Genomic DNA, 14,370 nt, shown 5'->3' on the forward strand with positions numbered 1-14,370 from the left:
AGGATAATTCAAGATAATGAAATTCAAATATTAATAAGTTTATATTTTTTGGTTACAAAAAAAACCAAATGACGGTCATCAGGGTCAACATTTCCTGACCTGAAAAAAAAACAAAATCAACACTGTAAATGTGGCAGCACTGCTACTTTTGCTATCTCTTTCTTTCTCCCTTTTGAGTTTTGCGTTTTTCTTTTTTCTCCTCCTTTAACTGTTTTTGCTTTTCTCTGAAATTTATTGACATAAACAACAAACTTCGAATTTGAAACATACTTACCGATCCTCCTTGTCTTTTTCTTTTTTCTTTAGACTTTCCAATCTAAACTGTTCCCGTTTCTGTTTTTCAGCCTCGGCCACTAATTGCGCGTTTACGTTTTTTTTCAAGTCATCTTTGCCGTCACCGATAGTAGCATCGTCATTTTCCTCCTCCGAATCGGTCATTTGACTGTACTGAGACAATATGGCTTCTCTGTTTAACACACTATGTTAATCTACTCATGTAAATTGGAAGTTAAATACCTAATTTTCTTCTCTTCTTCAGTGTAAGTTTTTGGTTTTGATGTTGCCAAAGATTGAGATTCTAGGAGTTTTGAAAGTTTATTGTTCAGGTCTTCGCTAGTTGCTACACTTGGGTTGGCGTCCTTTGAAGTCTTAAAAGACTGATAATTGTCTAATATTTCACTGCATAGTTGGTTTATATCATTATCCTGAAAGTGATTTAATTAACAGGCATGCCAACTAATGCAGAAATTTGGGTGACTATAGGGTTGTCATACATGACACATGTTAATGAGAAACCCAATTCAACTAACTGAATGGCTTTGCTTTGGCCTTTATGGAGTGAACAGAAAGGATGAAGTAGCAGATTTGTTGGTTAAATTATGTTATGGCCTTACATTCCCTCTGCTCATTCAATAAAGTGCCAATAAGAAAAGCAATTTATGATATCACTGTCAGCCTTGCTTGATAAATTGATTTGACTTTTGTTGGCTGTAACATTACAAACTGAATATTTTTGTAAGGACAAGAAAATTCTAGAAAAGAAATATTCATTCTCAAGTATAGATAAACATTTGTCAATGTTTGACATAACTTTCATTTTTTCTTCCATGTCCTCAAAAGTAAGTTTAGTTGCATATAAGCACCACAGACTACAGATAACAAAATTTGGCAACCTTGTTACTGAAACTATCTACTATTTTACTATCTGGACACTAGATTGATAATGATAAATTGTAAAAGCTAACTGAACAATCTAGAAAACAACCAACCTGTAACGAAATTATTCTTTGTACTTTGTACTGTCTGCTGAGGCAAAATTAACATGAATGGAAATAATCTAATGATCTTATTTTTGTTTAAGAAATACCTTCCTAAACTTATCATTATCAAAGACCATGGTAAAGTAGAGGTACACTACATTAAAGTAATATCATCTTGGTACAGTTTCTACTTACGGCTTCAACAATTTCTTCCAGAATACTGTGTAGGGCTTCCGTTTTTTCCTCGGGACTGTCGTCGCTGTCCAGTATCCCCGTAATGTAGGATCCGAATACAGTTTCGTCCGTGTTGAGTTCCTGCAGCTTTTTATCGAGCCAGGCGGAAAAGTCCCCCCTTTCCGTTAGGGCAGTGGCCATTACAAACCTAGTGCTTTGTTATCCTTTAGAACTTTTATGGAAAAACTCCCATAAGTTGAATTTTCCACCCTTTCTTCACTACACCATCCAGCAAAATTTAAAAAATTGTACTAATGTTAGGTTAATGTAGCTTTACTTGTGGCTTGTGACCTCTTCTTTTAAAAAATAAAGGATACTAGAGCTGAGCTGATGGAACGGCAGAGAGCAGTAGAGCACCCTAACAACAAACTGAGGTCGAAAAGTAAGTAGTCAACCACTTTTGTAGTATTGTGACTTCTTTATTTACAAAATTGAATTACACTGCATTACATACTATAACTTTAATTCTAGTATTCAACAACCTAATCTGAAGAATTAGTTTTTAGAGGTTATTTTTATCAGCTAGTTTTTGCTTGACCATATCTTTAAATTGACCCAAAATAAGATTTTCTCGTTTTTGCCTCTCCTCTTTGCTAAACATCGCCAAGGCTCGTTTTTCGTCGGCCGAGTAAATTTGGTTTTCCTTACGTATTCGCACTGCTTCCATTCGCCGATGTCTGGAACCGCTCATAACGTACCCGACTTTTTCAAACGACGCTATTTCATTCGACGTCAAACCGATTTCACCTCTTCTAGGAATACGTTTGCCTTCAGCCACGTAGGCAGCCATAGCCGCCCCTTCACCCGGCAACAACGCTTTTCCCATTTCCTTATGGGTCAGCGTTGTTAAGGGTTTTTGTGTGGGACCAAATGAGGTATCCTCCTCTGATTCTGACTGACTCGACCTTCCTTTGCTCTGTTTTTCAGTTCCTTTTTCCACCCACTCCTCTTCTTCAGAATGGTTTGAATCACTGCTGGAACTGTCAGAGTTGCTTTTCTTTTGTTTTTTCTTTTTTTTATGTTTTTTGTCTTTTTTGTGCTTCTTGTCCTTTTTGTGTTTTTTGCTCTTTTTTTTCACTTTCTTGTGTTCCTTGGTGGCATCTTTTGTTTGCTCTTCATCAGAAGACCTACCAAAAATACAAGCAAATGTGAAACAAAATAAAAACTAAATACATGCCAATAGTAAATGTTTAAGTAATTTAAATTTCAGATAAACACTAGCTTTTCCTTTTTTGAAATCAAAAATATTGATGCATAAACTTACTCTTCTTTTGCTGGAGACTTGGTCCAAATTGAGGAGTCTCTAATACCAAGCACCTCACGTTCATGCCTTCTATGCTCCATAAAGTCATCCTCATTAGAGGAAAACTTCTTTGATTCTCTATTATGACTGTAATCACTATTGATCCTGTCATTTTTCACATGTCGGTCTTCTGGATAATGAGAACTACTTCTGAAAAATTACATTGAGCAATTAACTTGTGAAAGCACTGACATGTTGTTATAAAGTACCTTTTGTAGATGACCCAGGGGTTATCACACTGTTGTATTTTAAGTCAAGCTTAGGTTAAGGGTAGTTCAGGCTGTGACCTGTGACTTTTTCACTCATCACATTCAAAACCAACCTTACTTATGTTTGGCTTAAAATACAATAGGCACAAATGTGGGTGAATTTAATTGGTTAAAATCTTACCTTGTATGAAATTTACTCGCCGTGGATGTATATCTAGATCTAGACCGGCTTCTAGATCTGGATCTATTACGGTTTCTCGACGTTCGTCTAGAACTTCCCCTATGATGTGGAGATGCAGCTCTATCTCGGCGAGACATACTTTAAAACTGTTTTCTGGTTACCACTTATTTTTATTTCAAACCTTGTATTCAAAACATAGAGCTCGAATCAGATGAGAAAAGGCCACCGCATCATCAATGACGCAGTTTTTAAAACTATTTCTTTCTCCTTCTACAGTTGCCGTCGCATTAGATATAATCAGAGGCGTCCTATTAAAATATTCCCGAAAATAAATTCTTAAGCGGTCAAAAAGCCACTTGGCAACGTAGTACGGTTTTTTACTTGGGCACAATTAAAACAAATGCGGGTGCGGCCAGGGACAGATGGACCCTTTTACATGCTTTTACTAGCCGGCACTCTAAACGATGTTGCCAAGTTTAAAAAAATGTAGTGGCGGACAGGTTGAGTTTAAAAATTAGGTTAGGTTAGTTTCCGTTTTAGTCTGGTGTTTTGGTTGTAATGGTATTGTTGATGGTCGCAGTTTGAGTTCACGTGTTATAAGTAAAAATCGTTAATTTGTCATAATGTCTCCAAAAAAGATTGGGAAGAAAGGTGTTGTGATACACAGCCAAGGGCGTGAAATTGTAAGTAACGTCTTAGAATTTATGAAGAAAGAAGCAGAAGGAGTTTCCATTCCTTTGAAAAACTACAGGTATTGTCTTTGATTAAAAACGACGAAAACGTTGAATAATATAATAAATATCATTTTAGAGAGAGAACTATAGCAGCTACAGGGGTGTCTAGATCTACTGTGCAGAAGATATCTAGAGAAGCACTACATGTTGAATGGGGAGGGCCAAGCTCATCATTTCAGACTCCTACAAAGAAGGGACAGATTAAAAAATTAAAATTGGATAACATCAAACCTGATGAAATCAAAAGAATCAGAGAAATTATTTATGATTTCTATATTCTTGAGAAAAAACTTCCAACATTAAAAGGTAAGTTTATAATACATTAGGTATACCTACAGAGTCTTCAGAGTTTTTCTAGCAGAACTTACCATGTTTTTTACAATTAAATGTAAGCCTAGTTTGCTATATGTATAAACCTTGATAATGTGTTAATTGAAAATTTAAAACAACAAAATTTAGACTAAAATGGGATTATTTTTTATCTTACAGGTATTTTGCAAAAAATTATTGACCAGCAAATCTTGACTGAATCCATTAGTGTAAGCAGCTTAGGGCGATTGCTTAAGAACATTGGATTTAAGTATGTTTTACATCTTGGCAATCATGTACATCAAAATAACTTTATCTTTTGTAGGTGGCAGGAGACACCAGACAAAAGAAAATTCTTGTGTGAATCATATGACATTCGCTTAAAACGAATAAATTTTTTAAAAAAATTGGTGCAATACCGCTCAGAAGGTCGCAATATTGTATATACAGATGAGACATACATTCACAGTAGTCAGATTCATGACAAAGGACAAAGGAAACCAATTTCTAAAGGACAACGCCTTATAATAGTGCACGCAGGTGGAGAAAAAGGATTTATTGAAAATGGATTGCTTATATTTAAGTCAGGTAATATTTATGTACACCTCAAACCTACTTAAGTACTTCCTCCTGCTTAAATAAAATAAGTTTATATAACAAGTAATTAATAAGTTTAACCACATTTTACACATCATATAAGACACATAATGTTTGTACTATGATTTTTTTTTTTTTTTTAGGTTTAAAAGCAGGAGATTATCATGATGATATGAACCATGAGAATTTCATGACTTGGGTAAAAAAGCAATTGCTTCCTAATTTACCTGACCGCTCAGTCCTTATTATAGACAATGCAGCCTACCACAATGTTACTGTTAACAAAAATATTACAACGGCTACTAAAAAAGGAGATATGTTAAGTTGGCTAGTGGAAAAAGGAATCCCAGCAGATCCTCATTTAACAAAGCCAGAGCTGTATCAAATCATACAAGAAAATAAATTTAGATTTCCTCCACAATATAACTTAGATAGGCTGTTAGAACAACATGGGCATCTTGTGTTGCGTTTACCACCCTACTATCCAGAATTAAACCCAATAGAAAAAATTTGGGCTTTGGTTAAAAATTGGGTAGCAGCTCATAATACCACTTTTAAATTGTCTGATACCGAAGCTTTAACAAAACAAAAATTTCAAGAGGTGTCTGAAAAAGAGTGGTTTGACATTTGCCAGCATGTAAAAAAGTATGAAGAGGAGCTCATAAAAAAAGAGCATATTTTTGATGATACAGTGGACCAGCTTATTTTTACTGTTAACACTGGTTCATCTGACGATAGCGATGAAGATTCTGGTGATGATGATGAATGTGATGCCAGTTTATCCGAAGAAGAATTAGGATGCTCACTCCTAGACTAAGTTTTGGATTTTTGTTTTATGTTATGAATTCGTAATTTGTATATGTATATGTATTTATAAATAAACAAAATTATCAAATTTATAAAAATATATGATTATTAAATTTAACAAAGATAACAAATTTTAAATATTACCTCTTCTTCATGAAACCCTGTATATCAAAAACGATGCAAAGGCAAGCTGAAAGTTACTTTGAGACTTCATTTTCAAGGTCTAGCTGCACTGTAGGACCTTCAAATTAAGAATAATTGAAAAAAGAAACCAGCTGCCTATTTTTATCTTCCAATAATTGATTAATTGCCCCAAGACAATGTTTTTTTGTGGTTAACATTGCCCTAAGTTAAGTTATATAATTTGGATTTAAACTAATTGGTATTTAATATTCTTCATCAATCATCACCCTGCAGCTACAGCAGAAAAATAATTTGCACAGATCTTTTTAACCGAAACACACTGTATGTTTTTTTAATTTACCCTTTGCTTGTTTTCTTGTTTATTTTTTAAATTAATATTTAAAGAAATGGGACCAGAGACCTAGGCCAATTTTGTTCTCAAAGCGTCAATATTATGTATGTATATGTATTTGGTTTGTTTTATAAAACCTACTTACCTATCCTGTTTTAATACAATTTATGAAATGAAAAAGCAAAAACTACACCTATTTACGTTAATTAAATTTCATTTCACTGAGCAGAGAATAGCACGCCATTGACTCGCTGCATCAACTTGGAAAGTAACGAAGGCAGCAATATTTAAAGCGAGACGTACAGAGATCGTGACATCATCGTTTGATGACGGCCGTGGCCTTTTCTTAGCTGATTCGAGCTCTACTTCACTACAGTTTTTCTATTATTTTTAACTTTATACTTTTCTTTGATTTTTTCAAGATGGAATAGGGATTACAAGTATAAAAAAACAAATAAATAACAAAAATCGTATGGCATTGATAGTGTTCATACTGTCAACAAAAATCCTCTATCACGTGACCATTTACTGTTTAGTATGAAGAATATCCCGTGATTGACTGGCATAAAATCAATATACTTATAAACCATGTGGCCTCAGAAGTACTTTCTTGAAGTTCACCACGTGATAGACTTTTGTTGATGCGTATATAGCATAACCTAAAATTTGTAAAAATAAGTGAAAGTTGAATAGGTTGATGTTGTTGATGATTTGTCAAGAAATCAACAACATTTGTGGTTGGAAATGATTGTGTTTTAATAATTAGAATTTCAGTTTTCAGTTCAGTGTTCTGTGAAATAAAAAGTTCATATCACAAATAAAAAAATGGACGTTACCACTTTGTTTAAGGCTTGTGTAAAAACAGTGAAAGTGACCAATAAAAGTCTTGGTGTGCAGCAGGACACTAAACTGAACAGTATTTTGAAATCCCCTAGCAAAGATGTGCATCTGTCTAAGGCAAAGGAGGTTCTAAAACATGTTAAAAGTTTGCAACAATTTTTAATGGAAAACAAGGCAGCCTACTTAAATGTAATAAATTATTTGTCAACAAATAAAATTATGTCTGAAGTGGACAGAGAGCATGTAGATGAACAAGCAGAAAAAATCATTTCAGCTTGCACTGGTATGATACAGGACTACAAAAAAGATATCAGTCAGCTGCCATGCAGTAAACAAAAAAAGGAACATTACCAAAATGTGGTAGAAAGTTTGGAAAGTTATTTAAAAGTAGTTTCAAAAATTTACACTGAAGCTAAAGCAGTCAGGGTGAAAAGAGTGATTGATACTCATAAGTTGTCCAAATTGGAAACTGAACATGTGGGTGCAAAAGAGCCTCAAATATTCAGAGACTTTACCAATAATTCTAGTCTCCCTGAAGCAGATAATCTGCAGACTTCATTAAATTCCACCTCTAGTTATGAAGAACAGCTTAGCCCTGAAGATATGCAAATGTTTGAGCAAGAAAATGAGCATTTGTTTAATGAGTTGAACAGTATTTCTGATGAGGTATGTTGAGATTTTCACTTTTGTAAGGGTTAGAAAATGAAGGTTTTTAGGTCAAACAAATGGAAAGTAAAGTGGTGCATATAGCAGAGTTGCAGGAACTTTTTACTGAAAAGGTGCTTCAACAAGAGAAGGATATTGAACGGATTTCAGAAACTGTTGTAGGTTCTACTGAAAATATGAAGAGTGCCAATGAACAGATTAGACAGGCAATGCAGCGCAATGCTGGCTTGAGAGTGTGGATGTTGTTTTTCTTATTGGTTATGTCATTTAGTTTGTTGTTTTTGGATTGGTATAATGATTAATGTGTTTATTTTTTGTTAAATTTTAATATACATTTACATTAATACTGAGGTCTATTCATTACTAAAAAGTAATAAATAATAAAATATTTCTAGAGTAAAAGCAAGTACATAATATGTAAGTTTGCATTGCTGACTTAACTTAAAAATCACAGTCAAATAAACAAACAGTAACCTAAAGGCACAAAGGTGGTTTTGTGTTGGTTTTAGTTGCAACTCTACTCAAACTCTGGGATATCATCAAATGAAAACCCAGGCACTTCTTTATAAGCATAATAAGCAATCCTAACATGATAAGCTCCAGGTATAAACATAATAACACCCAGAATTATCATTGGCCACATCCGGTCTGGATACTCCAGTTCCACACGTCCACTGATCGCCAAGGAACCAAAAACGAGCAGACTAGTACCAATGACTAATCAAAGAAGTGTAGGCAAAAGTGTAAATTATCATTAATTTTAAACAAACCTAAAAGCAAAGTGGCTAAAGTAATAGCCTTCCAGGGCACTTGCTGTGCAGGCCCTTGAAACTGCGCATCTACAAACCCATTATCCCGAGTGGGTAGTTTGGAATAGTCTTGATTTTTGGTTCATCTTCGAGCAATTTCCTCAAAATATTCTAAAATAATGATGTAGTTTTTTAAAAGTGATTGGTTCAGAGAACGTTCAAGTACCTGATATGGAGTATAAACTCATAACTTTTATGTAAAATAGTACTTTTTAAAATTGTTTATGCTTATAAATAAATCAAAAATGATTTATTGAATGAAAACACAAATGTATTTATTTATTTTTATTGGTTATAAAATTTTTAGTTGACAATCAAAGTGACACTTGACATATTGATTAAAAAATAACGTCTAACATTTGAGCAGTTTATTGGTCATACGTTTGTTTACGTAGGACAACCGATTATTTCCCCTGCATTTAACCTCAGAAAAGATTTGTTAGGTTTTAAAAAAATCAATGTTATGTCGTATTTGTATCAAAAAATATGTCTATTTCTTTAATTAAACGTTATGGGAACAAGAAAATATTGTAAAACTTAGCTTGTTAATTGTAGATAGGTGAGAAAATGAATTAAATAAAAGCCAGAGTTATTTTCAATGTATTTATTAAATAACCATCTAATATCGTATTGACTGACATTTAGCGATGTTAAATGCTTTAAAGTTGATCTACACTGTCATTGCTAAGTAAATCCAGTAAGTTTATTAAAAAAAACTCAGAAACCCAACTTTGTTTCAAAATTACCTACAAAATAACAATTTCCATATAATTTCCTGAGTTACTTTTAATAAACTTTTTGACTTCTCTTTAGCAAAACCGTATATAACAACACTTTTGATTTCATCTAGTAAGTATATTGCCATTTTTTCCATAAACTAATTTAGAATAAGGACTAGCCGATTTTTAATTTATTTTTATACAAAATTTACACATTTCATTTAACTATACAAACTTTTTCCCACTTCCGCGCGTGTATTATAAACCAGCAAAAAAATTAACAGAAAAAAGTAGTGTAGTATACATGCTAACAATTTACTATCACGTAGAGCTTATTTATAAAACATTTAATAATTTATTATTACCTACTTTCGTTTAAAAAATAATAAAAATAGTCGACCAAAAATCTACCCAAAACAGTAGTGGAATTTTCCTGAAAAACATTCTTTTATAGGTATATTCACTGTAGAGTGGCTGTAATATCTGAATAATATAAATTTTGTGTTAAATTTTTTTGTTAAATAAACTATAAGTAAATATTTGATTATGTTCGTTTATTGGCAGTATTGGACGTGTTGGCACAGTTATTGCTTCGTTCTAAATGTTGAAAACCTCCTATAATCGGTCGGTTGTCTCTTTCTTTCAATGTGGAAGACAACGAGCTGCTGCTTACTCCACTGTCGCTAGATTTTTCGCTTAGGCAGCTCTTGCCTAGAATGTTCAGCGTCACTTGATCCGACATGTCAGGATTGACAACGTATTTTACTAGAATCATCAAAGAAATTAGGTAAAAATACCGTTTGGGTGAAGATGGACAAACCTGAAAATTTTTGATCGGCTTCGTTGAACTGGTCGTTCGTCTTTTTTCTATTTTGAACAGCCCTCTTGGACGGTTCCAGCAACGAGGTTTGTCCGTGTATCGAAACATACGAATCTTTGGTTCTGCCTTCCAATAGTGGGGGAATATTCAAGTCGTAGGCCACTTCCCCTTTCAAGTTCAACTGATTTTGTTGAGCCTGACGCACCTAATGTATGACAAATGTTTAGGTTCTTTTTTTCAGTCAAATATAAACTAAATTAAAATAACGTCACACGTCAAAAATGCGTGAGCAAAATTACTTTTTTAAAATTAAAATAATTGATAATATAAAGTGTTTGATTTAAAATCAAAGTCAGTTTAGCAGTATCACGGTGAGGTCCACTGTGTAGAAGTAACTTATTTTTAACTACCGATACTATGTTATAAAAAAACTGAATTTTGACCGACATATAAATAATAAACAAAAGAAATAATAAATACAATAAGAATTATTAACTATAATATAAAGTGTAAAAAAATGACGCACCTACCCTAGCCAGAATTTCGTTGTTGCACTGCTCCACCACCGAATCTAAGTTGTTTTTATCCTGATCGCTGACGTCCGATTGAGGCGAAGTGTGCGTCCTCTTGTGACTATCGTAACAGCCTGAATCACGTGACAAGTGACGTCGATTAAACGGAGCTCGACTCTTTCTCTGGTCGTCGTTTTCGCTGCTAGACTCGCCTAAATCTGGATCACTTCCAGCTGGAAAACCGAGAATAGCAGAGGAAAACCTTTCGAAGCCGGAAAAACTCACAATCGAGCTCGTGAAGCAGGTGAACCGCGGCCAAAATCTTTGCCCGGTGCTCCCCGTTTACGATCCCCAGGTAGTCCATGTCCGAGGGTTCGATTTCTTTAAACAACTCCAGGTCTTCGTAGCCGTTTCGAACGAACACCGAAACGTAATCGGACAATCCGATTTTCTGCAGAAGGTCCTCTACAGATACGGGACGGCCTTTCGTACTTCGATGCCATTTCGGTTTTGCGCTTCTCTCGTTCAGTAATTCTACGTTTTTGATTTTAAACGTTCCTTTTTTGCCTTGGGAAATGCCCTTCCACTGTCCAGACGAGTTCATTGCAACTATATCGATTATATCACCAGCCTAAACAAATACACATAAGTTTTAGTTACAGTTTTGGCCTAAAAGCATGGAACATTGTTAATAATGGTGGTAAATGAAATGACGTTTAAAAAAGTTGAACATTTTGACTAATTTGCGAGAGACCAGACTACAAATGTGTTGATTTTGTGTAATCCTCACTTGATTTTTAAAAAGTTAATAGTTGGAATCCTTTAGCATTTAGCTAAAATTAAGGATAAGATCTTGTATAAACAGCACCATAACACGGTTTTAGCTCCTTAAGAATTAAGAATAAAAAAGTTGGGTAAATCCGGTGTAAATGTTCTTTTAAACATCATTTTGGAAAATTTTAATGCATTTCAAGAAAAAATAAAAAATTTCCGGTGGTGATGTTATCCTAATTTACTTTGATTTTCAGTATATGAACTGAAATGTTTAAGTTTTGACGTTTTACCTATATTACCTTAAATTTTAAACTGTCTTTATCATAAGCCGTTGGAATTTGATCCAATATCGCCTTGGCCCGGCCTATAATTTGTTCTGAGGGACTCGGCTCTACTTCCTCCGTTGAAATGGAACTGTGATTGCTGCCTGCTCGAACCAAGGCTTGCGTACCTGTATTATAAAAAGTATAATAAGAAATTATAGTTTACCAAAAAAAAAAGCAATACAGGGTGGTCCAGTTTTAAATGTCAATAATTCACCAATCCATAGCCAATTAAAAAATAAGTTGACATTCATTATGTCATTTTCCTGAAAAGTGCTTCTTAAGGAAAATACAGTCCTTCAAATTTCTGTTTAAAAAATCGGTTTTTTTTGTCATAACTGTCAGACCCTTGGAGAAACATTGATCAAATTTAGAACAAGCACTTTATTACACGTTATTACGGTCAAAGACCCAAAACTAACCCAACCCAACTTAAAAATTGTCTTGGAAACGGAAAATTCACTTAAGAAGTTTAAAAATATTATTGTAGCCAGTTTTCATAGTTTCCAGGCAAACTAAAAGACTTTAGTTTTGAAAATTGAATTGATAAACATTTCAGAAGCTTAAAAATTGTGTTTGTAACCAGTTTTCATGCAAATCGAGAGACTTTAATACTAAAAATTGACTTGTAGACATAAAAACTACTTTTTCAAGAATTTGTTACTACAAATTCATACATTTAAACCTTAAAAATTGACTTGAACCCCAAAATGTAACTGAACTAATGAAAAGTGACATCAGAAGCTTAAAATTTGCATTTGAAGTAAGTTTTCATAATTTGAAGACAAATTTCAATATTTTAGTCTTGAAAATAGTCTTAGAGGCAGGACATTGACATTAGATTCACGAAAATTGTCTTGAAAACTAACTTTTCGTGCTTTTTACTTTGCTTTTTATTTTCTTCGAATTCTGGACTATTTTTAGTGCTTCAAAACTGCTTTCAGCTTGGAAAATCGAGTTTCAAGACTATCTTTACTAAGTTTTTAACTTATCAGGCCTAAAAGCCAGTTTGTCCACTGACCATAGTCTTGAAAATGTTATTTCAAGCTTCTTAACTATTAAATTGACTTCTACACTCATAGGTGCAATAAATTGTAGCACCTCTAAGAAATTCAGACTGTTTTTAATAAAAGTAAAAAATGTTGGTACCAAATGCTACAATAATACGCCTTGAGAACTAATTTTTAGAAATAAAATAGTCCGAAAATTTAATTTACTTCTAGACTTGTTGTCCAGTCCAGAAAATTCAGTTGTACACCAATTAAAGTCTTGAAAATATACTTTTGGACTCTCTTTAGTCCTAGTAAAGTCAGTTCTAGCATTAAAAGTCAACTTTTATATTATTTTTAGTAGTAAAAAATGAGTTTCATGCACAATACAATCTTTGTCTTGATTTCCAGACTTTTTTTAGTTCCTGAATGCCAGTTTCAGACAGTCAACCAGGATGGCAGTCTGAGAAAGCAAGTTTTGGACAAAAGTACAAATTTGGACTTTCACAAGTCTTGGATGTTCAGTTTTAAACTATAAAACGATTTTTTAAATGGAAATTTGGAGGACTGTATCTTCCTTAGGAAACGTTTTTCAGAAAAATGATGCAATATGCAAGTCAACTTATTTTTTGATTGGCTATCAAATGGTGAATTATTGACACTTAAAACTGGACCACCCTGTATAAATAAAGCCATAGAAATTTACTTTTTTCAATAGTATGGCATGAGAATGGTCAATTTTGACGTTTTATACAAGATGTGAACACTTTTTATTGATTGAGCTACAACTCACTAGATCCAGATCCACTTGGTAAACTTTCCACTGAACTAGCTGAGAACGTCAAACCTTGCTCATGACAATTCCGCTGATCCTCCCCTTTCAGTCTTGATATTTTTCGTTGAACGTCCTCCCGAAGTCCGCGTACTTTTCCAACTAAATTGGACACTCCGGATCTGCCATCGCTGGACTAAAATTACAATTTTTTTAAGTGCTTTAAGTACATTTCAATGAATTAATACCACATGGACGGTAGCAACTTGCTGCTGGCTGCAATTACTAAACTCCTCTTGGTCTTCGTAGTCGGAACTGTGACTCGGTGATAACCCGTCCTCGCTTCTAGGATAATTGTGACTTCTCCTGATATTTTAAATTGGTTGTATGTTCTGTAGAAAAATAGATGCTAATACAAACCTAAAATTTCTCTTATTGCTTTCTAAAGGGGTGTAATATTGGGGCGAGATCATATTGTTCATTTCAAACAGTTCCGATCTGCTGGTGTCCATTGAAAGCGTGGATAATCTGGAACTGACACTTTGCACGTCAGAACTCGCGTAATCTCCACTTTCCCTTTCTTTGGAAGACCTAATGACAAGAGGGTTAAGGCACGCGGTGTAAATGCAGACAAATGAATTAGGTACCTAAGAGGTATTATCGTTGGAGGGAAACCAGCCTCGCGGTGTGGCAAAATTAAACCTCGTCGAGGTGTTTGACGGTGTCCCAAGGAAATGTCCCCGGCACTCCTCAGAGAGATTACACCTTCTCCGTTTTTTTGATCCGGCCTCACGTTCAATGTGAAACAAACTCGTCCGTTCTTAAATATGAACATTTCATTTCATAGAGCAAATATGACAGATTGTTACATTAAATTTGTTAATAAAGTGGACATGTAAGTTAAGGGGTACCTCCAAAACTAGCAAAGGTAGTAAAGTAGTACCTTCTACAGCTGTCCCCGTTTCTGAGCTACAGGGTGATTTTGAAAATACGATAATTTGAAGATTACTACAAACTACAAATGGTTTCCTAATATCT

At 34.1% G+C, this 14,370-nt stretch overlaps 5 protein-coding genes across 7 annotated transcripts in view; 2 read left to right on the top strand and 3 right to left on the bottom strand.

Annotated features, from left to right (window-relative positions):
* Positions 1-22: 22 nt before the first annotated feature.
* On the bottom strand, positions 23-1,756 carry LOC145724413 (coiled-coil domain-containing protein 43). Its single transcript, XM_081972693.1, has 4 exons — positions 1,455-1,756; positions 517-704; positions 275-466; positions 23-224 (listed from the first exon to the last, which is right to left on the bottom strand). The coding sequence occupies exons 1-4, from the start codon at positions 1,632-1,634 to the stop codon at positions 152-154; spliced, it is 633 nt and encodes a 210-aa protein (XP_081828819.1). The 5' UTR covers positions 1,635-1,756; the 3' UTR covers positions 23-151.
* A 135-nt stretch (positions 1,757-1,891) lies between these two features.
* LOC145724400 (uncharacterized) lies at positions 1,892-6,602 on the bottom strand. Its single transcript, XM_081972672.1, has 4 exons — positions 6,472-6,602; positions 3,187-3,382; positions 2,758-2,946; positions 1,892-2,620 (listed from the first exon to the last, which is right to left on the bottom strand). The coding sequence occupies exons 2-4, from the start codon at positions 3,321-3,323 to the stop codon at positions 1,996-1,998; spliced, it is 951 nt and encodes a 316-aa protein (XP_081828798.1). The 5' UTR covers positions 3,324-3,382; positions 6,472-6,602; the 3' UTR covers positions 1,892-1,995.
* Positions 3,408-6,225, top strand: LOC145724385 (uncharacterized). 2 transcript variants are annotated; one of them, XM_081972653.1, is made up of 5 exons: positions 3,408-3,937; positions 3,997-4,226; positions 4,410-4,500; positions 4,555-4,817; positions 4,970-6,225. In XM_081972653.1, exons 1-5 carry the CDS (start codon positions 3,810-3,812, stop codon positions 5,641-5,643), a joined length of 1,386 nt encoding a protein of 461 aa, XP_081828779.1. In that variant the 5' UTR covers positions 3,408-3,809; the 3' UTR covers positions 5,644-6,225. The 2 variants fall into 2 exon arrangements, with proteins under 2 accessions (XP_081828779.1, XP_081828780.1); XM_081972654.1 differs by having other exon boundaries at positions 4,982-6,225.
* Positions 6,603-6,783: 181 nt separating the features above from the next.
* Syx18 (syntaxin 18) lies at positions 6,784-7,958 on the top strand. Its single transcript, XM_081972676.1, has 2 exons — positions 6,784-7,614; positions 7,665-7,958. The coding sequence occupies exons 1-2, from the start codon at positions 6,934-6,936 to the stop codon at positions 7,914-7,916; spliced, it is 933 nt and encodes a 310-aa protein (XP_081828802.1). The 5' UTR covers positions 6,784-6,933; the 3' UTR covers positions 7,917-7,958.
* The window catches only part of LOC145724363 (uncharacterized), a 123,973-nt gene continuing 117,523 nt past the window's right edge, over positions 7,921-14,370 (bottom strand). Inside the window, exons 12-22 of one of the 2 annotated variants that reach the window (XM_081972601.1) lie at positions 13,980-14,152; positions 13,753-13,923; positions 13,581-13,698; positions 13,354-13,528; positions 11,548-11,699; positions 10,760-11,105; positions 10,493-10,707; positions 9,963-10,167; positions 8,590-9,907; positions 8,385-8,534; positions 7,921-8,331 (exon numbers count right to left, since the gene is read on the bottom strand). In XM_081972601.1, coding sequence (XP_081828727.1) covers positions 9,687-9,907; positions 9,963-10,167; positions 10,493-10,707; positions 10,760-11,105; positions 11,548-11,699; positions 13,354-13,528; positions 13,581-13,698; positions 13,753-13,923; positions 13,980-14,152 — 1,776 coding nt within the window. In that variant the 3' untranslated portion in view covers positions 7,921-8,331; positions 8,385-8,534; positions 8,590-9,686. Of the gene's footprint in view, positions 8,332-8,384; positions 8,535-8,589; positions 9,908-9,962; positions 10,168-10,488; positions 10,708-10,759; positions 11,106-11,547; positions 11,700-13,353; positions 13,529-13,580; positions 13,699-13,752; positions 13,924-13,979; positions 14,153-14,370 lie in introns of those variants that run through there. The other variant, XM_081972602.1, reaches the window with a different exon arrangement.

The sequence above is a fragment of the Ips typographus genome, linkage group LG2 (assembly GCF_016097725.1).
Source record: "Ips typographus isolate SLU linkage group LG2, UJ_Ityp_2.0, whole genome shotgun sequence".
Lineage (NCBI taxonomy): Eukaryota > Metazoa > Arthropoda > Insecta > Coleoptera > Curculionidae > Ips > Ips typographus.

What these genes read in the sequence shown, in the direction of transcription:
- LOC145724413 (XM_081972693.1), bottom strand. Translation starts at nt 1,634, where the DNA reads ATGGCCACTGCCCTAACGGAAAGGGGGGACTTTTCCGCCTGGCTCGAT. An exon ending in TGGAAGAAATTGTTGAAGCC is followed by an intron (nt 705 to 1,454) that starts GTAAGTAGAAAC and finishes AATCACTTTCAG; the next exon opens with GATAATGATATAAACCAACT. An exon ending in GAAGAAGAGAAGAAAATTAG is followed by an intron (nt 467 to 516) that starts GTATTTAACTTC and finishes TGTGTTAAACAG; the next exon opens with AGAAGCCATATTGTCTCAGT.
- LOC145724400 (XM_081972672.1), bottom strand. Translation starts at nt 3,323, where the DNA reads ATGTCTCGCCGAGATAGAGCTGCATCTCCACATCATAGGGGAAGTTCT. An exon ending in GCGAGTAAATTTCATACAAG is followed by an intron (nt 2,947 to 3,186) that starts GTAAGATTTTAA and finishes GTAATTTTTCAG; the next exon opens with AAGTAGTTCTCATTATCCAG. An exon ending in AAGTCTCCAGCAAAAGAAGA is followed by an intron (nt 2,621 to 2,757) that starts GTAAGTTTATGC and finishes TATTTTTGGTAG; the next exon opens with GTCTTCTGATGAAGAGCAAA.
- LOC145724385 (XM_081972653.1), top strand. Translation starts at nt 3,810, where the DNA reads ATGTCTCCAAAAAAGATTGGGAAGAAAGGTGTTGTGATACACAGCCAA. An exon ending in ATTCCTTTGAAAAACTACAG is followed by an intron (nt 3,938 to 3,996) that starts GTATTGTCTTTG and finishes ATATCATTTTAG; the next exon opens with AGAGAGAACTATAGCAGCTA. An exon ending in ATTGCTTATATTTAAGTCAG is followed by an intron (nt 4,818 to 4,969) that starts GTAATATTTATG and finishes TTTTTTTTTTAG; the next exon opens with GTTTAAAAGCAGGAGATTAT.
- Syx18 (XM_081972676.1), top strand. Translation starts at nt 6,934, where the DNA reads ATGGACGTTACCACTTTGTTTAAGGCTTGTGTAAAAACAGTGAAAGTG. An exon ending in TGAACAGTATTTCTGATGAG is followed by an intron (nt 7,615 to 7,664) that starts GTATGTTGAGAT and finishes GAAGGTTTTTAG; the next exon opens with GTCAAACAAATGGAAAGTAA.